Here is a 25,586-nt window from a genome sequence, read left to right as displayed (position 1 = left end):
GAACGACAGAGAGTTTAAGTAGATTCCACTCTAACTTGCTCCGCCTACCGCCCCAACGCGTAGGCGGAAATCGATCGATTTTTCTCTAGTACAAATTCCCATACAACAGGAAAACGTCTAACTTGGAGCTGTTCAATAAATATTTTGTTTTATTCTTGTTGAATACAATAAAATTTTAATCGGTTTATTTCTCGGGTGCTGGCAACAGGGCACTGAAAATCTTTGCTTCCAACTCGCAATGCTGTTTTAATTCTCCTGTTTTATTATACATACCTCAAAATACGAAACAAATTGATAATGTGGTTAGCAAATGAACCGTGATATTTATATATTTCAGTCAAAATAGATAAATACTATTTTCTTCTGTTTGTTGACCTTTTTTATTTAATCATTAGCTATCGAAGTACATTTTTAAAACAGATGAGAAAATGCAATACATAAAATGAATCTAAGAGTTTATGTATACCACAATACTGTTACCATGGAACAGTAATGTTTTATTGTAATGTTGAGTGAACCAGCTCACGACCCAGCTGGTGTTAAGTGGTGAAAAGAGCCCATGTTATAGCTGGAATACCACATCGTGAATGGCGTCACCCACCTTGAGATACAAGAGCGATCTCTCAGGTGTGTGTCGCATCTACGTTGTAGATGTCTATGGGCTCCAGTAACCGCTTAACACCAGGTGGGCAGTGAGCTCGTCCACCCATCTAAGCAATAAAAAAAAGTTTTGTTATATAGCGGCTAAATCGCCCTTCGAACTGAAACACATGATTGTTTTGCGGAAGAAACATGTGGGATATTGGAACCTACCTCAATGGGCTTCCAAAACGCCCCGCCACTTCTTATAACACGCTATTCCTTCATCGCATTCATCGATCGCATTTGTTTGCGAGCATGTTTTGTATGTACTTGTTTAGAAAAGTGTGTGCTCAGTGCGAGTTTTTTGACGTTCTCGATAGCGTAAAAGTTAACTCGATTTTATGGAGTTGGAATGTTTGCCTACGTTTGCCGCTAAAGGCGCTGTTCTAAACGCATACACGTTTGAGTTAACTTTTACGCTATCGAGAACGTTAAAAAATTCGCACTAAGCACGCTGCCTGCGGGACTTGAACACCGTCCTACATGCATATTTAGAGACATATTTGGGGTATCTGATAAAGACAGTTACGAGATATGAAAAGTATAGATCCCGAACATCAATTATTTTTTTTTATTTTTTTATTTTATTGCTTCGATGGTTAGCTCACAGCTCACCTGGTGTTAAATGGTTTCTGGAGCCCATAGACATCTACAATGTAAACGCGCCACCCACCTTGAGATATAAGTTCTATGATCTGAGTATAGTTATAACGGCTACCCCACCCTTCAAACCGAAACGCATTACTGCTTCACGGCAGAAATTGGCGGGGTGTTGGTACCTACCCGTGCGGACTCACAAGAGTTCCTACCACCAGTAGATAATGAAATGACTCCGTTTGTTGATTGTAGCCATATTCTCTCGCACGCCCGCCAGCCCCGCTAACCACTAGACTACTACTCGATAAAATCTAAAGTTTTGTATACAAATGTACATGTACTGTAATAATATAAAGTTTTATATATAGAGCCCAAGATACACGACTCTCAAAACAGCAATAAACGAAGAAATATCTCGTAATCCCAGCGGGACCAGATGCACTCTCGCTCGCAACGGATATTGCCACTAAATCTGTAAGGCCATCCGTACTCTCCTTGTAAAGTACGTGCTGCTACGAATGTATTTAGGGTTCGATGTAGGGGGGTCTTTTAAACTTTGATCATTATGAAAGCGGGTTCCAATGGAATTTAGAAATTTATTTTCCGTACTCCTAAGCTGGGTTATATAGGCAAATGTCTAGCTCATTCGAAGTTGAACAGTTATTGGAAGCTTGCAGATATCACATAAGAATTTCACACACCATAAGGTCAATGTCGCCGTGCCTTAGATAAATGCCTAGAATACAGATTGAATTGTTCTAGATAAGTATTGTTTCTACTGGAACACACTGTGACTATGACCCCGTCTGTGTGGACTCATAATAAGCTCTACAATATATTTTATTATTCTGATATTTCCTTAAAACCTTGTACTATTATATACTGTATTATTTGTATTATAGACATTCGAGCAAACAGCCCACTTGATAGCAAGTCATGCACATCAGCTATGCCGCGGATACAACCAAATCGCAAATTTTAAATTATATTGCATGAGAAATTCAGGTAAACTTGTTTCACTATGATGGATTATCGTTGCGGGCTGGTTCATGTCGTTTCTTTGTCCTACTTATTCACTGATAGTCTAAGGGGCAATCCGAGCTACGCTATGGCTGGTGAGCTCACGGGACTCGACCTGAGAAAGTTTGTTAACACTGGCCCTAACAAAAGCAGTGCTTCGCAGAATATGCCCCCTAAACTAAGGCTTAGTAAATGTAGTAAGTAAGTAATAATAGAAATAAAGGTCGAGATTTTAGTGATGAGAGCGCGTCCGGTGCGTGTACTTGAGATGCTGACTAAAGACATTAATGACACAGCTTTTATGTTCGTCGCATCGTTGAAAACGGACTTTATTAATCACTGGTTTTTACTCGAGGGCTCACTCGCGTTAATGCAGGAAACAAATTGACTCTCGGGAATTGTTTACTTTTTGAAAAGTGATGAAAAGTGTTCTAATCCTCTTTTAAGGTTAAGTACATAGATAAGATGTGAAAACATAAAAAGAGTAAATTCATTTTCGTGTTTAAATTATTCAAATGGATGGATTAGAAACAACACTAAATAAAATAATAGTACCTTACAATTATCTTTACTTTTTTTTACTATTTACTTTATTACTAAGTATATTTCATGAGTAGGTATCTAAAAAATATTCTTTTTTTTTAATTTTTTTTATTGCTTTGATGGGTGGACGAGCTCACAGCCCACCTGATGTTAAGTGGTTACTGGAACCCATAGACATCTACAACGTAAAAGCGCCACCCACCTCGAGATATAACTTGTAAGGTCTCAGTATAGTTACAACGGCTGCCCCACCCTTCAAACCGAAACGCATTACTGCTTCACAGCAGAAATAGGCAAGGGCGGTGGTACCTACCCGCGCGGACTTACGACAGGTACTACCACCAGTAATTACACAAATTATAATTTTGCGGGTTTTACTTTTATTACACGACTAGCGACCCGCCCTCGCTTCGCTTCGGAAACATTAAAACACACATGAAATCAAAAAAATAAAATAAAAAATAAATAAAAAAAAGTAGCCTATGTTCATCAGGGACAATGTCGGCTTCTAATGGAAAAATAATTTTTCAAATCGGTCCAGTAGTTTCGGAGCCTATTCGAAACAAACAAACAAACAAATCTTTCCTCTTTATAATATTAGTATAGATGTTATTCCTTCACCGTGGAAGTCAATCGTGAGTGAACATTTGTTGAGTACGTATTTCATTAGAAAAATTGGTACCCGCCTGCGAGATTCGAACACCGGTGCATCGCTTCAACACGAATGCACCGGACGTCTTATCTTTTAGGCCACGACGACTTAATATTTCATTTACTAACATTTATTTAATGCCTTATACTCTTCTTATATATTTTTTGTGTACCAGTTACATAATACGCTTTGACGCGTGAGGTCAGATTTTATTTCTCAATCTTTTTTATTTTATAATCGGTGTAGGCAGACAAGCACACGGCCCACCTGATGGTGAGTGGTTACCATCTCCCATGGACGTCGGCAATGCCAGGGGCAGAACCAAGCTGCTGTGCCAAGCCTACCGTGCATATACTCCGAATGGTTATATACTATACTTGTCCAAACAATAAAGCCCCCTGAATTTTCAACTTAAGACGACTCTGGTTTTTTCCGTTCGTAAGAGCCCGTCGCTCCTAACACTAAGCAAACAGCTGCCAAGACACTTGAGAGAAGATAGAACGGATCAGATTACAAAATCATGTTAATTAAATGTTATCGTTGACCTGTTCAATATTCACTATTATATATTCTTTAATAACTTTTATTCTGTGTTTGTCTGAAATAGAAATGCAACGAGATATTGTGATTTTAATACGCTTTTATTAGGTTCATACGTATGTATGTAACGGAATCTTTGAACATGATTTTGACCCCCTTCAAAACGTCGGATTAACTCGAAATTTGGTATACTTATTAATAACCGATGACAAAAAAAAAAGTTTAAAAAAACTAACAAAATACGCTTTTATAGAAAATCTAACTAAAAAATAGAAAATAAATTTTAATACATTTGAATTAAAAATAGTGTAAGAAAAAATGATTTTATTGTATAAAAAAGCGTGGCGTGCTTTTTAGGATATTATCAAAATAACCCTTCTACTCATATCTGTTCATAAAATATTTATAACTACTGATACCATGCACCTCACGCTTTTTTACAAGAAAATCATTTTTTCTTACACTATTTTCAATTCAAATTTATTAAAAAAATATATATATATTTCTGATTTTATTAGTGAAAATCGGATTTTGTTCGAAATTCTTATTTTTGTTGCGGATTCCAGCATGGGGAGAGTCTCTGCTCTCGCTGTCGAAGCGGTGGCTCAGCACCCAGCTCCACAGCACCGACGACGAAGAATTTCAGGTACAGTAATAAATTTGTAAAAAAAATATTGAAAACTTAACATGACTTCAAATATCTTATAAGGTAACCTCTAGTTTACCTCTTATATAAATACTAGCTTTTGCCCGCGACTTCGTCCGCGTGGAATAGTTCACAAGTAATGCTTTATTTTGGAACAAATTTGGTTAGCATAAAAACGTTATAGTGAGCCAACCTTAACATGTAGACATATGCTGTCGCGGACTTTTTTTTAGATCTTTTAGAGGGGAACAATTCTGTCATACATTATTTTAGCGAAACTTTAACCGTTTCCGCAGCGCACGCAGCGAAAACTCTCAAAAGGGGAAAAAACCCGATTTTGAAACATACTTTATTGGTGCTCCGCTTGTATTGGTCTTAGCGTGAGGTTAGCCTATATGCTTCTTCAACGAATTCTTTTAGAATGTACAGCTGCCCAAATTGCCGGTGCCAGATCTGCAGATGACCATGGACAGCTACTTGGAGTTCGCCTCCGTAGTCGTGAGTCATCAGCAACTGGAACACTCCAAGGGATTGGTTCGAGGGTTTATGGAAGAGTTGGGCCCACAGCTTCAGGAATCACTGCTGGATAGGCAAAAGGAGATGGAGAATTGGGTTAGAGGGATTTTTTTTCAATTTGTTTTTAAATATTTTTTTTCTATTAATTTTACTATCTTGGTACTATGCTGCTTGAGATGAGTTGTCTTATTGTATTTTATAATAGCTTCCCGCCCTTCAGACCAGACTGCAAACCTGATGGTGGTAGCTACCGATACGGACTTTGTTATTACAAATTTGTTTTACGGGAGTTATTTTATTAAACTATGCTATGCCCTTATAGTGGATATCATTCGTGATCAGGTGTTGAGTACGTCTGCTTTAGAGATTGGTATCTAACTACGGGATTTGAACCCCGTCATAGTCGTATCACTTAATATCACTGCTAGGCCTGTCGTGAGCATGCCAATCTCGTTAAAGTTATATTTTTAATTAGACATATTTAAAAAAAAGATACATGTGGCTTTCTCAAATACGCGATATGTTGAGAGCCTAAGACAGGCCTTAAACAGTTACAGCTCTTACGATCGGACTTGCAGTTAACTCGATTCGTGTTAAATCTTATCGGTAGTACGCGATTGATTTATCTCTAAACAAAGTCGACGTTGTTATTCAACATTCATTTGTTTCTTTTACAAAACTCATTTTTCCATTTCCTATTGATAAGAAACAACAGCGAACATGTTACCCAAAAATTATCCGACTTAAAATGAAAATCTATTTATTATTTGTTACCGTGGTACAATTGAATAGTGCTATAAAACAAACGGATTCAACATTCAAGAGTGACAGTCCTTTATTAATGAAGATTTTACAATCTGTGGACACGGCGACTAGTAATGAACATCTCCTTAACGTAACATTAAAACTATTAAAAAGTTTGTGTGTGTGTATGCGTGAGACTCTCAGACAGAAAGAAGAAAGGTTTTTCAACAGTGAAAACAATTTGTTAGAAAACGAAGGGAGACAGTCATATGATACGGATTTATTAATTTATAGAAAGATTTTCAATAACACGTGTTATAACCTACGTCAGGAACTGGCTCAGGAAATAAATAAAACTCATGTCATATCGGTGGACCACGACATACTTCCTGATCGTGGAAATTGTGGAAAACATCGTGATATGACTGTTAAACCCGAATTAAGAAATCAAAATGATATGAATTTTCAAAATCTGATTTTCAACCTTTTGTTTAAAAGCAAAGAAAAACATAAATACAAGATAAAATCATACAATTTATTTGGGAAAGCAAAAATTCGTGTAGAAAACAGTGACCGACATAGCGTAATAGTGATTTTTACATTACAAGCAGATAAAGATCTCCAAAAAGATGAAATTAATGAAGAAACGGTTAATGATGCCATTGATTCAAACACATCCATCGACATAGACATCATTGACGCGAAATATGATTCGAAAGAAAAAGAAAGTAAAGAAAATAAAAGTGATACAGTCTTAGACTGTAACTTAAAATCGATTTACGTTTTCCTAGTACGAAGTAAAAATGCAGGGCTAGTTAAAGTCTTCAAATTATTAAAGAAGAATGATAAAATTAAGGTTTATGTAGATATTACAACTAAAAGAAACCATACCGATTATACTTCAACGTGTTGTAATAATGCATCAATCTGTCGTATAGAAAACTCTGATTCAGACACAAATACAGTAAAAAATCTATATTCAACAAAAAGTGTAGATGTGATCGGAAATTATAAAGACACGATATCAAAAATTAAGTCTTTAGTAAAGTTGTACGATTTTAAATTGAAAGGGAATAGTAATCTTACACAAACAACAGATATTATAGCTAAGTACTTGGATGATATAAATTTTTCGGTTAATAAAATAGAAGAGCCAGAAATTGATATTAAAACAATTAACAATGTGACTCCCAAACAAACAATACCCATAAAGACTTTATTTGGATCCAAAATATCTAATATGCACAATAGCCTTTTAACCAGAGATCCAAATAAACTTGATTCTGAAGATATAAAACTTCCATTTTCAAATGTAAAAAGCTTAAATTATGAGCTTAGTACATCGGGCTCTATACTAAAAGGTGAAAAACAGAATACAAGCATAGTCAGTACAACAGAAAATATTTACTTACATCAAAATATAGCTTCATCTATTAAAAAACACTTAACCAATGAAATCAATATCATAGACAGTAATGAACTGAGTCCAGAGCTTACGACGAATATTATAAATTCTACAGTAGAATTTTACAAAACTCTGGTAAACGCTACGGAGTCTGTAATAAATGTTACGAAAAAAGTTCAGTTCATTGAAGACTATTCGAAGATCTCGGAAAATGTTACTCTTGAAGAGAAAGGTGATTTTTTTGTAAACGAACCAAATAGAATAATTTTGAGAAATAACAATTTACCTGACGACAACACAAAATCAGAAGCAAAGTTAGTTACTAAAACGAGTCAAACCGAGTATAGTAAAGATACAACTACTATTAATGAAGCCAAAAAGTCAGCTAATGACACTAAGTTTCAGAGTAATAACTTTAGTAATATTGCTCAACACAAAACAAAAAAACATGCCTTGACCAATACAAAAGAAATTCTCGACGGATATTCAAACTTTAGCAGCACAAAATTTTTACCTACACTTAATGTCAGTAACAATGAAGACGCCACCGTTAAATCTAGAAACGTAGTAGTATTGAAAAACGATGATATATCTACAAAATCTTCTAAGCTTACAAGCGAAATTATGAACAAAACCCAATTCTTTAAGTATTCTGAAGACCACATAACTGCAGGATTTAAAGTAAGCAATATAAATGATATCAGCGAAAACATAATAAGCACAAACGGAACTAACAATTATGAAGGTATCACGAAAAATTCAAATAACAGTATTACAGAATTTGGTGCCAACATAATGAACAACAATAAAAAGAAAACCGAATCATCAAAACCTAAGCACGATATTTCTTTACACTCTGAATCTTACAATGATAGTTCGAAATTAAACTCGTTAGAAGCACAAGCAAGAACACAATCAAATTTCAACAAAGATCTTGAAAGAACGGAAACAAAAGGCGCTTACGAAATAACTGAAAAACCTAATAAAAATAAGCATGAAAATAAACTACCAATTGTTCAAGAAAATAGCAATATAATAAATATACCACAAATAAATGTAAAGTTTCCAAATGAAAAAACACATTTCCAAAGTGCCATTACACTTCCTAGAGTAGAAATAAATAGCTTAGAAAATAAATCGAATCAATCTCGTTCAAGATCGTTATTAATGAATAATGTAGTTCCTGAGATTCCAAAATATAACAAAACTTTTGCACAAAAAGGTACTTATACAACAAAAAATCATATTACTGGAATTCATGATTATTCCAAAAACAACATGAAAAATTATCTGGATAGAATGGAAAATTCAATTTTAGCCACCGAAAAAACCACAAACTTAAATTCAATAAAAACAAAATCTAGTTTGAGATACAATCTGTCTGGAGGTAAAAATAATACTGAAATTCCTACAATAACTTTGAAAAATGTAGATCAAATTGTTCAAGATGAAGGTATTTCAAGTTCGGTGTCGATTTTAAGGCCGAAAAAATTACTATTTGATGAATGGGTCAATAAAAAGAATGACGTACGAAGCAACATACAAATACATATCTTGGATCAGCTTCGTAATCATACCACAAAAATTCCTCAAAAAGAGTCAGTATCAACCAATACTTTCAGGGAATTAGTGAATAGTGATAAAATCAACGAAACAACAAATATCAACAATCAGAAATTTAAATTTTCAGATAATCTAATTTTATTTACGGACAGAACGACTGAATCTAACACTTTATTCAACGACGTTGAATTAAAAAATAAAATGGATAAAAATTTACAAAATTATACTTCAGTATCTATTATACCAATTACGGCAGTTGCAAGATTTTTGAACAGTAATGTAATGGATTCTTCAGGAAGCAGTAATACACAGAATCAAACAGAGAGTGTCATTAAAGCCAGACAAAATAATTGGAATCCTATGAATGCAACTGAGTATACAGAATCAATTCACAAATTCAGAAGTCCAGAAGATATAAGAAAAGATAGATCAAATTATATGTTTTCTGAGGAAATAAATTCACAGCTCACGCAACATGCTCCAGAAGATGTAACAGAAAACCTTATTTTAAAAGTTTCAAAAACACAAATAGGGTCAAATGTAATTGATCCTGTAGTAGATTTTACAGAAACGATTAAAGGGTCTATAAATAGTGATTATAAAATACTTTATCATAATTTCGATTCTGAATCGACTACTGAACAACCTAAATTTTCTTTCACATTAAAAAGTTCTGAATACCCTTTTACGAATGAAAATCATGTTACCGAAGATTACGCAACAGTTAATTTCGAGAAAAATCAGATTGACCCACCTAATTATGACAAAGAGAGCAAATCAAACTTATTGCGTACTGTGGTTGAAAAAGCAAATTTTAATAAATTAAAGGGGTATTTACAAACACCCAAGAAAATATCTTCCTTAGAGACTATACCAAAGCCAGACTTGATGTTGATAAGTACTTTGCCTTTGATTAAGAAATATAATTCAAATAAAATAAATGAAAAACGACCTACAATACAACAGCAAATAAATACAACTGAAATGCTAATAAATGTTTCAAGTTGGAATTTAATACCACCAGTAAGTTCTGGTAACAAAATCACAGCTAACAATATTCCACTTTCTACATCAAGTTTCAGTACAAATTCTAATAATTCCAGTATTGAAGAAAGCGGAACCAAGTTGACCTTAAAGAGCAAAATTTACCCATTTGATGAAGTGCGTAATGAAACTACTATTAGTAAAGACATATCGGATTTATTAGCAAATCAATCATCTCCACGTATAACGAAAGCAATTAACAATAATGAAACAAAACATGGAAATAGAAAAATAGTCGGTAAAATTAACACAAAATCTATCACTACCATGAAAAATTTTGCGGGAAAAATACCACTATTTCCACTAACGAGCACTTCTGAAAGAAATTTGACTTTGAAATGGAAAAAAGAACTTTGCGATCTGAAACCGAAGCTGGGCACCTCACAGCCAGTAATTTTTAATAAAATTAATAAACTAAGAAATAAAACTACGTCACCAATGGATATCTATAAAACATCATCTATAAACATCAATAAAGATCTGAACAGTAAATACAGCTTTGATAGCAAAATTGAATTTGATAAATTCCATGGTAAAATAAGTGAAACTGAAAAAAGTGATACTCCATCTTTTGATCATAGAGTCAAGAATCTATATAAAAGTAAAACTGACTTACGACCTAATGAAATTAGTAATGAAATTGACAGTGCTAATTATACTATAGTACACAAAATAATGAATAACATTGATATTAATAAGAATTTTTCACATTCTGTACCGTTTAATAAAAAAACATCAACTCAAGAAATTGACTTTGATAAGAAAAGCCCAGTGACTTACAAATTTAAAGAAAATAAACGGTTTTTATTAGATATGAGTAATATTAAAGAAGACAAAATGTTAGACGCATTAAAAAATACAAGACCAAATATTATAGAAAATAATTTAAGGATTACTTCGCCAATGGTTAAGAGTTTAAATCACAACCAAATATTGAGGAACAAAACTGCTGCATTCCCTTCAAGTTCTGATGCAATATTCACTAATTATGTATCTAGTAAAAGCATCGAAAACATGCTACAAAACGCTGTGTTTGGAACTGAGAAATCTACTAAAACTATGAATTATAATCAAACAACTTTACATCCTCTTTCCAACTATCATAATACTACTTTTTATATGAAAAAGTCTGAACAACCTTCACAAATTGCTAAACCAATACCAGAGTTTGTCGAAACGGGAAAAGAAACTATTAAGCCGGCCAGCTATGGAAACGATGTAATATATAGGACATCAACAGACAGAGTTGCCCATCAAACATTATTTTCAATACCTCAAGCAAAGTCTGGGGTATCAAATAGTGAAGGTAAAAAGACTAAAATAGTAACAAATAAATTCAGCATAATTGACCCTAAACTTTATAATCATACAACAGTTTCCGGTAGTCCGAATACAAATGTTTCGTCTATCAGAAGTTTTGATAATAGTAGTGAACTAACAATGCTGGAATATTCTACAGCCTCTACTATTGAACTATTGCCTACTACACAACCAATCGAAAATTTTTGGATTAGTAAATGGAAAGAAAACATAGCCACAAAGATACCTTATTACGAAAATTATGAAAATCGAATAGAAACTTCATTGGAAAAACACAGTGAAATGACTCTTCATTCAACTGAATCAAACAATAAAATGGTAACTAAATTTGGAATGACCGAAGATACCAATGTTTCTGAAACATTGTTAAATGGTTTCTTTATCAATCGACCAAAAGTAAGAAATGTGGAAAAAGTACAGAAATCAAACAATTCATTTGTAAGTAGAAATGGGAGGGTAGTAAAAAATCATTCTGAATTAACGACAATCTATTACACATTTCCTTTTTACAATGCTGCTAAAACAAACACAAATAAATTACCCAGTAAAAAAGCTGTATTTTATGACAATTATTCCAACGTAATTCCACAGAATAAAATTGCAAATATTTTACAGAATTATGATAGGGGAAGATCAATTGAAAATTTAGTTAGGGAAGAAAAGAGTACCGTTGATAAACTTTTAGTTCCAATTAGTACAAAAAGAACTAAACTAGTGACGAATATCGAAACTGGAGTAGATCAGAAAATAGCTGATGAAAAAAATGACATGGAAACAAAAAGTAACGATTTGTATAAGAAGAGAAGCAATGTAAATTATCCAGTGAAAAAGAACCCCAGTAAATTTTCTACAACTGTGAACCTTCCCAGTCAATTGAACACTTATTCCAATAGTTTACGAGCAAATAAAGATTTCATTAGTGAAAATACGATAAAAAATCTCATAAACACTGTAGAAGGTAGATTTGATACTAGCGGACCTAATTTCAATATGCACCCAATGTCACTACTAGAACATAAAATTAATAAAATGTATCCCAAAACAAGCTTAGCTTGTAAAAATAATTCAGGAATTCAGGAACATGAAATGAGAACACGTAATGATGAAAATGATTATACTAGTAAAAAAGATATTCGAAATGTAAATTTAGGAAAAACTCTCAATGCTACATGTAATATCAGAGAATGCCTTAAAAATGACAATAATAAAAAGGTACATGAGCAAGAGCTTGAACTTAAGAATGATCCAACTACAAAATATTATACAATCAAAAAACACTTAGAAATTGTTGATGATACTTCGATACCTATCATTTCTATAACAGAGTTTGGTAACGAAGATAATACAAATATGAGTGAGTATTTACATGAAAACGATCCTGTTAATAACACAAATCATAACAACAAATTACAAATAGAAGAAACTAATGACTCTACATCTATTATCGACAAAATATATACCCGGAATGAAACCGCGGATACCGCAACTATTGCATTGGGTCAATTGAAGGTATGCTCCGATAATTCACAGTACATCGGAGATGGATGCAACATTAATAACGAAGAAAATACTATTAAGACATTACTTGGAACTCCTGAGTATGTCAATAATTATAGACAAATAGATATTGTCAAACGGAATACCCTTCAAAGTACAGCGTTGGTAACAGATGTAGAAACCGAAGCTAAAAATAAAAACCATTATTCAAAGACTCACGAGAGTGATCCTGATAAAAAGATAGTAACAGCATCTTCAACTCTACTTGACAGTTTATCAGTACCGAGTAATCTCACACTACGTACACCGAAGTTGCAAAATATGATGAGTTTGTATAGTGATGTAAAAAATTACTCAAAAAATAAATTAAACAAAATAATTCAAAAGAAATATTCAAATAGACACGTGGTTGTTGAAAATACGATTAAACAATTGGCACATGATTCTACTACAAATCTTAACGTATATAGGAATGAGCATAAAGCGCCAAGCTTTTTTTTTCAAACTCTTCCTTTTACTAGTAGCTTAAAGAAAAATGAAAGACAAAACAATTCCAGGGTAGCTGTTTATAGTGAAGGTGAAACAAAATCTTACAATAATAACATGAAAATGGTTTATTACAGCTCAAGTTTGAATAGTACTAAAAAGCCTAGAAATAAACAGATAGATCTAAAGACTGCACATCCCGAAATTACAAAATCATTACAAATAACCACGATTTCAAGCTTAGTATCAAATCGGGCTTCTGTTCTTGCCATTCCATTACATCTTATGAAACAGAATGAGAAACAGAAGGGGTTTCTCAAAGAAAAAGATAACTATGATCTTAAAATTGTAGTTGAAAATACAACGTCCACTCAACATGTTTTTCCAAAAACATCTTTCGACCCTTTGGTTGTAAGGCAGTCTGATGAACAAAAAAGTATTACCAAAAAGTATTCTAGTAGTAGAGGAACTAGTTTTGACAGTGACAATAATAATAATATACTTGAGAAGCAAGGAAAGGAAATTATACCAGTAACCGAATTAAGTATTGAATTAGAAAAACCTACTATAAGCCCTATAACAAATACTAGGATAACCAAATCAACAAATGCGCTTAAACTCTTCGAAGTAGAACCTAGAATATTAACAAATTTAATTGTTAATTCAACAATTCCAATTTTACTAAATACAGAAAGAAATATAATTTCTTCGGCAGTGAACAAGAAAAAATTTAATAATTTTATTAAGTCTCCTGGTTCTAATATTTCTTTTGTTAAGTACACTACTGCTACAAGTACAGAAGTTACTTATACAAGTTTAAAAAGTAATGTTGAAGAATTAATGATGAACAATAATGGAAATTTGGGACACAAACAATTTACAGAAGATCAAAAAAGTCTTAAAGTAACCATTGACTCACATTCAACTCAAAAAATTGAAGAAAATACAAAATATATTGGAAAACAACATAGAACTGGTTATGTTGACAGATTTTTTTCTAATACTACAGAGAACTTCCTCAATACCAACAATAACGCCAGCAATAGCCGTGAAACAACTTATGATAAAATAAATAGAAAAGCGTTAAATTATGTTCATAACAGCCTTTACAAAAATAAAGTTTCTACTACGCCTGTGCTGGAAAATAGCACGAGGGCTGTGCTTTTATCTGAAAATAATAAAATCAATAATTTTGGTCCCTCAACAACAGAAAAATCGAGAGATAATCCTACAGAAGGACATTATACGTTTCAAGAGTTTAATGGAACAAAAACTAACGAGACAAAAAAAAATTTAACAGATGATATATTGCGATCTAGAAAGTTGGAAAAAGCTGTTACATATACTATGGTACCGGCCAATGATATGTCAATTTTTTTCTTAAATAAATCCAAGTCCAAATATTTTGGAAACAATGCGCATAATCGCAAAGACGCAAACGAAGCCCTTACCACTACTAATACTACTTATCAAAGTAATAATATGAAGGAAAAAGTTAGCCTAACCACCAGTAAAACAATGTTAGCTTTAAATGGTATCCCTGAAAAGGAAAATTTCAGTAAACCAAAAATGACAGCTGAAGGAAGCAACAATATAACTGAAAACATAATTAGTAATAAATTAAAAGTAGATACTAAGGAATGGAAAACACAAATCGTGACAGAAAGAATGACAGTTGAACTGAATACTACACTTCAGGACAATTTTACGCATTCCATTATTTCAAAAATGAAACTAGCACCAAAATTAAAAAACCAATATAGATCTCAGAGACCAATACTTTTATACGAATTACACACAAAAGACAGAAAGAGTCAACCAAAAATATTAAAATTAAGTGATTTTAAAATCTCAGAGAATAAGCTATATCAACGAGATATTAAAATAAAGCTGATTCAAAACAGTCAAAGTCAAAACCAAAGTATCGACAAAGAACTAAATATCGCCACAGTCAAATTGAAAACTTCTTTTGATAAAAAAGAAATATCAAATTACGCAGATTATCCGATCGAAAATATACCAATACTTGAAAAGCAAGCGACCGTAAGTGACATTGATAAACATTCAACAGTAAAAAGTATAAAAGATTTATTAATAACAACGCAAAGGAATGCACTAAACAAAAATGTTATACCCGGATCCAAATTGAAACTAATTACACCAAGCAATAATAACACAGCTAGTTCTGCGAGAAAATGGCATACTGAGATTGACAATACCCTCAAATTCGAGAAAACTTCATCTGTGGATTCAGTAAAAAGTACCTATACTAATGCTGTTCCAAATTTTACCAAATCTTCAGAAATATTTAGTCCGACTTTGCCATCTTTATTTATATATCAAATCAAAACGAATCCTGAACGAAAAAATGTTATAAAATCATTAAAAGTCAGTCGAATAAACGTATTTGATGATAGAGTACATAAATACGATTATAAAATCAAAATCGACCGTGAAAATATAAAAATTTCCAAAGATACAACCAAGATTCATCGAATTAGAAGTAAGGCTTCTAAGGATAATAAAAAAAGACCTAAATTGTCAAGAAAACTTAAGACCATCAAATACAACACGTTTCGGCCTAGTATCGACGACGATGCTTCTACCTCCGACAAAACTAGAAAATCTCAAATTAAGCATAATTTGACTATTAATCATGGTAACGGCCAAAACATAGTCCAAAATACATATTTCAAAGATCATTTACCTACATTTTCCAAAACACTAACAATAAAAAATAATAAATATGAAACTAAAAGTATGCTGGAACCTTTCCTGAAGACTAATCTTTATCCGATAAAATTAATGCCAGCAAAAATTCAAAGAAAGGTCATGAGGAGAATGCAGTTCAACAAAAAAGAAACAGCACTAGCTACACGACAATCCGCTGCAAGTATGACTAACAATTTATTTAATAGGCCAAAATTTGTACACAAGTCTGTTTCGGCAAACACAAGGCAACGCGTATTAAAACCGACTTTTGAAAATATCGATAGAGCTAAAACAAAACTGATTAACAATTATCCACAAACAGTCTATAGGCAAAACGATCGTGACTTTTACAAGGAAGATTTTGAGACTCATCACAAATTAGGATTGACTTGGAAAGAAAAAGTTAACTACGTCCAAGAAGCATTGAAACAATTCATGCCGAATCCCCGAAGTAAATATGAGAATGTTATTGAAAAGCCTTTTATTCCGAATAATAAGCCTGGATTTTTACGAGATAGAATAGACTCAGTCAGGAGCTATTTATATGAAGCTGATTACGCAAAACCAGAGAAAGGTAACAAAGATTATTTTCTGAAAACTTTAGATGGTCCCACTGGATTAGAACCGCCCTACGCAGGAGAAAGGGTGGTGGAAGAAACGACAAAAAAACGAAAAAAGACTCGAAGGAAAAGGCGAACTCTTTTCTTTTTGAGTCCCACCGTACCTTATAATAGATATTTTTAACATTAGACACAAATAAACTATTGAATTTACAATTTGTCTCTTTAATTGAAACATCATTACACCTTTTTTTTTATTGCTTTGATGGATGGACGAGCTCACAGCCCACCTGGTGTTAAGTGGTTACTGGAGCCCATAGACATCTACAACGTAAATGCGCCACCCACCTCGAGATATCAGTTCTAAGCTCTCAGTATAGTTACAACGGCTACCCCCACCCTTCGAACCGAAACGCATTACTGCTTCACTTCACCTTAGAATGAACTCCAAGATAAAGCTTTAGCTTAGTGTAACTTTGTAACTTTCCTCTTCAGTCTTTTAATTGTCTTTCTACGGAGGTTGTTAGAACCTACAATAATGCAACCCGTGATTCGTAAAAATATAACTAAATACAGTTTTTAGTTTGTAAATTGTGCTTCCGATATGAAAAGTAAAATTAATTCTATTTTTCTTTCGACTGTGAGGGAGTCGGCGGCTTAGAATAGCACTGACAAGGGATTCGCTGGTGGATTAGCAGCAGTGTTCTCTGAATATTGTATCATTTAGAGTTAGTAAGGTGTACAGTAAGCCCGCACGTATAGGTTCCACCATCCAGTCTATCGCATTGGTATTGATGAATTTTGGGTCGATCGATGGGTTGTATAATATAATTGACACTTAGACCTCATGTCTCAAGGTGAGCGATGGCTTTCAAGCTGTGATGACTATGAGCTTCAGTAACCATTTAACGCCTAGTGGGCCGTGAACATATTCAACCATTTACACAAAAAACGATAAACCTAACCATGTTGTTCGGCTTTGTACTGCGGTAGTATTGGTAAATCACAAGAGGGAACATCTAAATTAATTCTTGACGAGGTCTATGGTTTCGTGCCTAATAATAATATACACTTTATTATCTACAATATGTATATATTTACTACAACATTACTATAGACTTATGATTCTAAATAAAATGTTTTAAATTATCTGTAACCAGGTGACTGAGTGGTGGTTGGATGACATGTACTTGAAGGTACGACTGCCTTTGCCGATCAACTCGAACCCAGGGATGGTGTTCCCTCGTCGCCACTTCGTCAAGATGGAGGAGGTTGCTGACCTTGGAGCCTTGTTCATCGATGATCTGCTTGACTACAAAGAAATGTTGGACAGGTGAGAAGAAATAATTGAATAGCACAGTTTTACGAGCTATTTTTTTCAGGTTACATGGAAATGGAAGTAACTGGTCCGAATAGAATTTGCAAAAGAGAAATAGCAATAATAAAGATGCTAATCTATAATTGAGTGCGCTATCGCTCACACCAGACTGAGTTATAAAGTTTATTTTTTATTACTTTGAATTGACAGGCATACCTAATGACCAACAACTTTAACTTCGGCACAAACAAGCCAAACTTTTCACTGCTCTTTTTGTAATTCACTGATAAAACATTAATAAAGTAAATAGTGCTGGTAATAGCCATTTGCTCGGTTGTCAAGCTCTAGTATTGAAAACGATGTAAGCTGAATTTAGTTCTAAAATAAGCCATTATACCAAGAATGACTGTATGTATGTAACTATATATTTATTTATTACACTTCATGTAAAATTTACATTGGCGGACTTAATGCCTAAGGCATTCTCTACCAGTCAACCAAAGGTAGTGCAGAGTAGATAGTGGTAGGTGCAATGATATTTATATTAAGTTACAAAAACTATATACATACATACATACATACATACATACATACATACACACATACATACATACATACATATAATAGTTTGAGATATAAGTTATATGTCAAGGTGGGTGGTGCATTTACGTTATAGATGTCTATGGGCTCTAGTAACCACTTAACACCAGGTGGGGTGTGAGCTCGTCCATCCGCCTAAGCAATAAAAAAAAAATGATTCCGCAGAGGTGAGCTTCCTCTGGAGAGGGCCACGAGTCGCGAGAAAGGCCAGCCACTATGCATGGAGCAGTTCTACAAGCTGCTGGGAGTCTGTCGCGTTCCAGAAGTGGGGAGGGACCGTCTCGAAATGCCACGAGCGGGAGACGGAATCGAGGAGACAGAGGAACTGATTGTGGTCGCGTGCAGGAACTATGTAAGTGTTGGTTAATCAGCTTTTCCACCAGACGTCAATCACGATGATTAAAAATACTGAAATGGCTCTGAACTACGTCTTGCAATTTCTTTCAGCAAAACTGACATGTTGATTATGCTGTTTTCATTGGCTTAAGGCAAAGGGAACGTTATAGAATTCGAGACAATGCATAAATGATGCACATGATTGTTGTAGTGAATACCTAATTTTCTCTCAAATATGAAAATCTCACCAGTATTGTAATAACACGATAATAACGAGATATGCACTAGTACTCATCCATTCATACAATAGGGTGCAATAGTACCACTGCAAATTTTGGTAGGAGTAAGTGACAAGGATTGCAGACATAGAATGAGTCCACTGATTTTCTCACTGGATCTTCTCAGAGGGTCGTGATTCCGATCCGGTAGTAGATTCTGCGAAGCACTGCTCTTGCTAGGGATAGTGTTAGCAAATTCTCTCAGGTTGAGGCCGTGAGCTTAACTACTCGTCCACGCGTAGCTGGAATGTCCGTTAGGTTTCCAGCGAATAGTTAGGAAAAAAAGAGGTTCAAATCTAAAACTCAAAGAACCCAGTCTAAATTAAATTTTGTACTATAATTTTAAATCAAGCTTTTAAAATTGTTTCTGAAAATCCTATCTAGTTGAGAAAATTCAATTGGCTTCGATTCTGTCTGGTCTGCCGTTGTCTAGACTGTTAAGGATCTCCTAATTCAATGAAAGTCTGTAGTTACCGAACTTTGTAGTTCACTCACATCTTGGCTAGCACTTTGCTGAACGATTTATGTTTTGATTCTTTTTTATGCAAAGAAAATTGTTTAAAAAAGTCTTATCATCAAATTGATCTTCATTTTAATAAAGTTATTCGATGCGCATCCTTTTAGTTGTTAAATATTATTGTAAATTCTATATCACCTCGAAATTTCTTTTTGATTTAATACTTCTGTTATAAGCAAATTTTTTTTAACTCATGGACCTGTCGATCCTTATATAGTAATAATAAAAACGGTACGCCTGCAACTTGGTGCACGTGAATGAAGTGAAACTTCTTTTTCGATGAGTAGTATTGTGGTTTTTTTCATTTGTCATCCTTAAATCAGATCGGTCTTGTAATAGGGAATGCTGGTTATAAGAGGTGCCACATTTTCAACATTTATACTATATATATTTGAAATTGTACATAGAAAAATAAATATGTATAAATTTTTAAATACTTCATTAAAATATTAGACGCTACTATATGCTAATGCTCGCGCTGGCCTGTAACAGGTATACTACGCGCATGCGTTCGAGTGCCACGCATTCACCCACGCTCTGTTTCTTTCTAGTATGGTAGCGTTAAACGTTTAACGCAACTTTGTTGGAAGTCGCATTAGAAGTTTCACTTCAAAAACTTCACACTCATTGGTACAGATGGTTGAAATTAGGCTTAAATTGTCTTCGTTTACAGTTCTATCCGATCCCAGTAAAGGCAGTTGACCGCGGAAGGCTGACTCCAGGTGAAATCCAAGCTCAGCTATTACACGCCTTGGTGGATGCGGCTGGTGCTCCTCCAGCGCCCAGAGTCGGACTTCTCACCAGTATGAATAGAGACCACTGGGCTAGAGCCAGAGAGCAACTTATTAAAGGTACTGAATATTTTGTTTTGTGGAGAAGTAAGCTCGACTACATGGAGTTCATTTAGTTCTAGGGAATGGATTAATTCGGTTTCCTTTCATTTCAAAGAATATATTTACATACAATGTTCTGTTCGTATTTATTTTGATAATCTCAATTTTATATGTGCGGGGCTCCGCCATGCAATTTGCTCTACCAAGTTTTGTTCATTTAGTTATCAGATAGCGCCTTAATATTATAATTTAAGCACATGTTATATTCACAACGTGATCCTCTCTGTGCTTTTCTAAGACGAGAACAACCGCACTAACTTGGAGTTGATCTCGCGCGCTCTCTGCATACTGTGCCTCGACGAGGCGGGGGGAGATCGGGCTGATGCTGATGCCGACACTAACGCGATGCTGAGGGCCATGCATGGAGCGGGCACCAAACACCACTCCGCTAATAGGTGGTTCGACAAAACGGTGCAGGTAAATAGACAGCAGAAATTACTTCTACGTTACTTCTTGGTCTTAATGTGTCCTACCCACGTCATGTGTCCTACTCACAGCACATGTTCTACCCGCAGTAATGTAACCATGGTAGAGGTCAAGGCAAAGAGATCAGGATTATCCACTCTTTCTTTTATTTGACTGTGTTGGAGTGAACAAATTTACGACCTACACTGTGTTCAGTGGCCACCGGAGCTCATAGAATTCACAGGGCGAATGTAGCCTCCTTGAGATATTAGGTTCGAGTCACATTTGCCCTGTATTGTAATGACTGGCCCATCCATGAAACCGGAACTTCTGACTGCTTCGTGGCATAAAAACTATTTTCAGAGATTTAATTCTTATTTCTTTTTTTCATGACTTCTGTGTTTTTATTTATTATTATTTTTATTGCCTTTGTAGGCAGAAGATCACACGGCCCACCTGATGGTGGCTACGGTTGCCCATGGACTTCAGCAGTGCCACGGGCAGAGCCAAGCCGCTGCCTACATACTGTGTTCCTTAATGGTTTTCTTTGTCTGTTCGTAGGGCTGTCAGGAATATAAAGTTAATAGGAGATTAAATTCATTGTATTGTGTAATAAACTTCTTGAACTCCTGGTCGCAGCTGATCATATCATCCGATGGCACCGTGGGCATGTGCTACGAGCACAGTGCTGCAGAAGGAGTGGCAGTTATCAGGTTGGCTGAACGAGCCCTCGCCCGCGCTGAAGTCGCTGACAGACCTGCCCCCCCACCGGCGCTGCTGCCGGCTCCTCAGAGTATGAGATGGAAGATCACCCCGGACGTACACAGGAGCATTGATCAAGCTGCTAGGGAGTTGGATCGGTGAGAATTCAAGTAACCTGTAAATAGGCAAATTGTCTTTTCTTATTTATTTATTTATTACACTTCATGTAAAATTTATATTAGCTGAATTAATGCCTAAGGTATTCTCTACCAGTCAACCAAATTAATGCAGAGTAAATAGTGGTAGGTGCAATAACATTTATATTAAGTTACGAATACATACACAAAAAAAGATCGTTTTTGGTGCTTGAACTCACAAAACTTCTGCATTCATTTAATGTCTATTATTAGAAACGTACAAATCAGAGTAAAAAAACTTAAAAGCGTGGTTGGGAAGACAAGCTCACAGGCCAATAATTGGTGGGTTAAGTGGGACTCTGATAACCGCTTAAAAATACCTTGACGTGAATAATGAGGAAATTCTTCAGAACTATGTCAGTATTCTAAAAACTGCACACTTTTAGCATCACACAACGATATATATTTAATATTATATCCATTGATCGGGCTACGATTGCACTCGGGTGCACAGTGGATGCTTAGGCCGCTAGTGCTGTCTGTGCACTCGTCTACGTGTGACAGAGATAGTCGGGCTGCTGTCTATACAATGCGCGCGCCCTAATCACGTCCTTACGGATCCATCAGATCCAATAACCCTTGCATTAGACACCTTCAGCTCTAACACGAGGAGCAGGCTAGCTGTACTCGTCGAACTCGGCAAAGACTTCGACGTGCAACGTAACCTAAACATCAGCCCGCTGAGTTTCTCGCCGGATCTTCTCAGCGGGTCGCGACTCCGATCCGGCAGTAGATTCATTCGCGAAGCAGCTACTCTTGAGTTGTTAGGTCTCCTTTGGAGGTGCTTGGGTAGCTGTAAGCAAAGCCCTTCCTCACCCACCTGTCCTGGTGAAACTGGAAAAGCCTCCGGGACGCCAGTAATCTCTCAAACATAAAAAAAAACAATTCGCGTCTTAGATCGGGTGCTAACATAAGCTATTAAAGAACAAACATTGATAATTTCTTTCCTAGTGCCATATCTGATTTGGACTTCAAAGTTTACACGTACCGCGGCTACGGGCGGGAGTTCATGAAGTCCTGTCGCACCAGCCCTGACGTCTACATCCAGCTGGCGCTGCAGTATGCTTACTACAAGTTAGTAGACGTTTGTGTTCCAATGATTGATGTGTATCTACTATGTAATAGTAAATTTATTATATAATTAATGTAATAGTGGTCTCCAGGTAGTCGAAATTCGACTATAATTAAACACAAACAACATTCTATTGTCAAAGACTATTTATTATACTTCTATGATCACAAATTTCGGCAAGACTACACTTGAGACAAATACGAGAATCTATTCTCAATTTGACCACAGACTATAAGCAATAATAAAAGTTTGACAATAAACAAATAGTTATACATACGTGTGTGTGTCAAATACACGGTAGTGTGTGTAATGTTTTTTTTTATTGATTTAATGTATTTTTTATGCATAATTTAAAAAAATATTAACATTTTGCACTCCTTCTCTATATTCTCTATAAATGAGGGAAATTTCATACTCCTCCATCCGCGCAATTTTTGTAAAAAGGGGTACAAAGTTTTTGCTTCACGTATATAGATAAACACGGCCTATGGTACGAATTCAGTATTTACAAAGCCTCCATAAACATAAAACTACAATGTTTTCCTTTTTAGTGGATTCAAAGCATAATATAGGTCTTATATTATAGTTTTATTGATCAGTGTGTCACTGACATAGAGGCCTCTTTCAATTCCTCCCATACTCTCCTCTTCTGTTATTGCCTGTCCTTGCCCAAATTGCGTTTCTTACTTTTCTTATGCCATCCTATCTCATTTAACAATCTTTTTTTTTTTTTTGTCAGTTCATAGCTGACACTCTGATGATTTTTAATTGCCATACTCGTCACGTAGCCATTTTAATTATTTAATATTTTATCAACATCATCATATTGAGTCTTTTAACGGGTAATTTATCACACTTCATTCGAATCCTCTTTAGCACGTTCGTAACTTCAGGGGATGTTTCTATGACAGTTTCCTAGTTTGATGTCACATTTTTTTTATTAATAGCCGGAGGAGCATACTTTTCGATAAATTTTTAAGTGACAAATTTCTCTGCAGCTATGAACCCCTAAATCGTTCTTCTAGGATGTACGGGTACCTGGTGTCTACATACGAGTCAGCTTCACTGCGGCGGTTCCGTCACGGGCGCGTGGACAACATCCGGTCCGCCCACAGCGCCGCGGACGCGTGGGCGGCCGCCATGTGTGCCGCCGAGACTCCGCCACTCAACGACAGCAGCGACGATGGACAGAAGAAAGTCTCCTTCAATTTATATGGGGTTGGTTGCGCTATCAGCATTTTTTCCTACCTATGCTGATAGCCTTGAGAGGCTATTTCAGCTTCGCCCTAACAGGTGAGCTCATAGGGCTCAAACCGGAGTGAGTGCTAACACTGGCCCTAGCAAGAGAAGTGCTTCGCAGAATCTACCACCGGATCGGAAACGCGACCCACTGAGAAGATCCGGCCAGAAACTCAGTGGGCTGTGTCTGTGGGTTAATTCGCTCGTCGAGACCCTCGTCGCAAGCGACAGGTTCGACGAGGACGGTGACTGGGTCAGCATACACGGCTTTAGTAGTCGAGAGAGTTTTTCTACACGCTGAAAGAAAAACAAGCGGTATAAATTGTGCTCTGTAATAAAATGATTAACTTTTAATGACAAGCAGATAAAAAATTAATTATTAAAAAAAACTGAATTTTATGAAATTACGTAGTTTGGCGTCTTACGAACTACCTGGGATACGCATCACGTCTATCGTATTTTTTCCTATTTATTCTTCGAATCTATGATGCGTTTCGATTTGCTGAGTGAGACTGGGACCTCATGTCGAAATGTGGTGGCATTCATGTCTTTTTGTTCACGTGGCTATTTCTTGTCGCACAGGCCATGAGGTCTTCTGTCCATAATTCTTACAAATAAATTCTTGTTTCAATCCGAAATGACCTACAATAACCTTCTAGGAACAAAAGAAGCTAGAACTATTCGAAGAAGCGGCCCGTAAGCAGACTTCTATCATGGAAGCCAACATTCTTGGCAAAGGCATCGACAACCACCTGCTGGGACTCCGCGAGGCGGCTCGCGAGACTCTGGGTGAACTGCCCCAGATCTTCACTGATGAAACTTACAAGCAAATGATGCAGTTCAAGCTCAGTACTAGTCAGGTAAGTTCAATCGGAAGGCCTCTGCTATACAATACAACTGAGTCTTAGATCTCATATATCGAGGTGGGTTCCGCTAACGACTTAACACTAAGCACGTTGTTCATCATTCAGTGCTTCATTCTATAAACAAAAAACCCTCAGACACAGCCCACTGAGTTTCTTGCCGGATCTTCCCAGTGGGTCGCGTTTCCGATCCGGTGGTAGATTCTGCGAAGCACGGCTCTTGCTAGGGCTTGTGTTAGCAACGTCGTCAGGTTTGAGCTCCGTGAGCTCACCTACTAGTTAAGGTTACGCTGATATAGCCTCTCAAGGCTCTCAGCTAGGTAGGAAAAAAATATATATAAACAAATACTTAGTTTACTCGGAAACTTGATCATATCCCAATATAAGAAGTCTTTGTTACTTCGCCACCGAGAGAAGGAAATATTCACATATCAAATTCAATGAACAATTCTATCACCAGGTGGCCACCACAACAGAAGGTACATTTATGGGCTACGGAGCGGTAGTCCCTGATGGCTACGGCTGCAGCTACAACCCTAAGAAAGATTGCGTCATCTTCTGTATTTCCTCGTTCAGCTCATCGAGCGTCACTAACACAGAAGCCTTCCGCCAGTCCTTAGAAGAAGCCTTAGATTCAATGAAGCTAATGTTTCAGGCCAAGGTCGAAGAAAAAGCTTAA

At 35.6% G+C, this 25,586-nt stretch overlaps 1 protein-coding gene across 1 annotated transcript; it reads left to right on the top strand.

The window, feature by feature from the left end:
- The first annotated feature begins 2,260 nt into the window (after positions 1 to 2,260).
- Positions 2,261 to 25,586, top strand: LOC134198692 (choline O-acetyltransferase). Its single transcript, XM_062669227.1, has 12 exons — positions 2,261 to 2,354; positions 4,561 to 4,640; positions 5,061 to 5,252; positions 17,648 to 17,820; positions 18,571 to 18,757; positions 20,210 to 20,387; positions 20,668 to 20,846; positions 21,474 to 21,694; positions 22,685 to 22,807; positions 23,831 to 24,032; positions 24,704 to 24,904; positions 25,368 to 25,586. The coding sequence occupies exons 1-12, from the start codon at positions 2,261 to 2,263 to the stop codon at positions 25,584 to 25,586; spliced, it is 2,049 nt and encodes a 682-aa protein (XP_062525211.1).

Source organism: Bombyx mori, chromosome 6 (genome assembly GCF_030269925.1).
Source record: "Bombyx mori chromosome 6, ASM3026992v2".
NCBI lineage: Eukaryota > Metazoa > Arthropoda > Insecta > Lepidoptera > Bombycidae > Bombyx > Bombyx mori.
The sequence above is the reverse complement of the archived record's forward strand: the minus strand, read 5'-3'. Positions and strand labels throughout refer to the sequence as shown.

Excerpts from the sequence above, each read along its gene's own strand:
- LOC134198692 (XM_062669227.1), top strand. The coding sequence starts at position 2,261 with ATGATGGATTATCGTTGCGGGCTGGTTCATGTCGTTTCTTTGTCCTAC. Across the intron at positions 18,758-20,209 it reads TGGTCGCGTGCAGGAACTAT|TTCTATCCGATCCCAGTAAA; the intron begins GTAAGTGTTGGT and ends CTTCGTTTACAG. Across the intron at positions 21,695-22,684 it reads GCTGCTAGGGAGTTGGATCG|TGCCATATCTGATTTGGACT; the intron begins GTGAGAATTCAA and ends TTTCTTTCCTAG.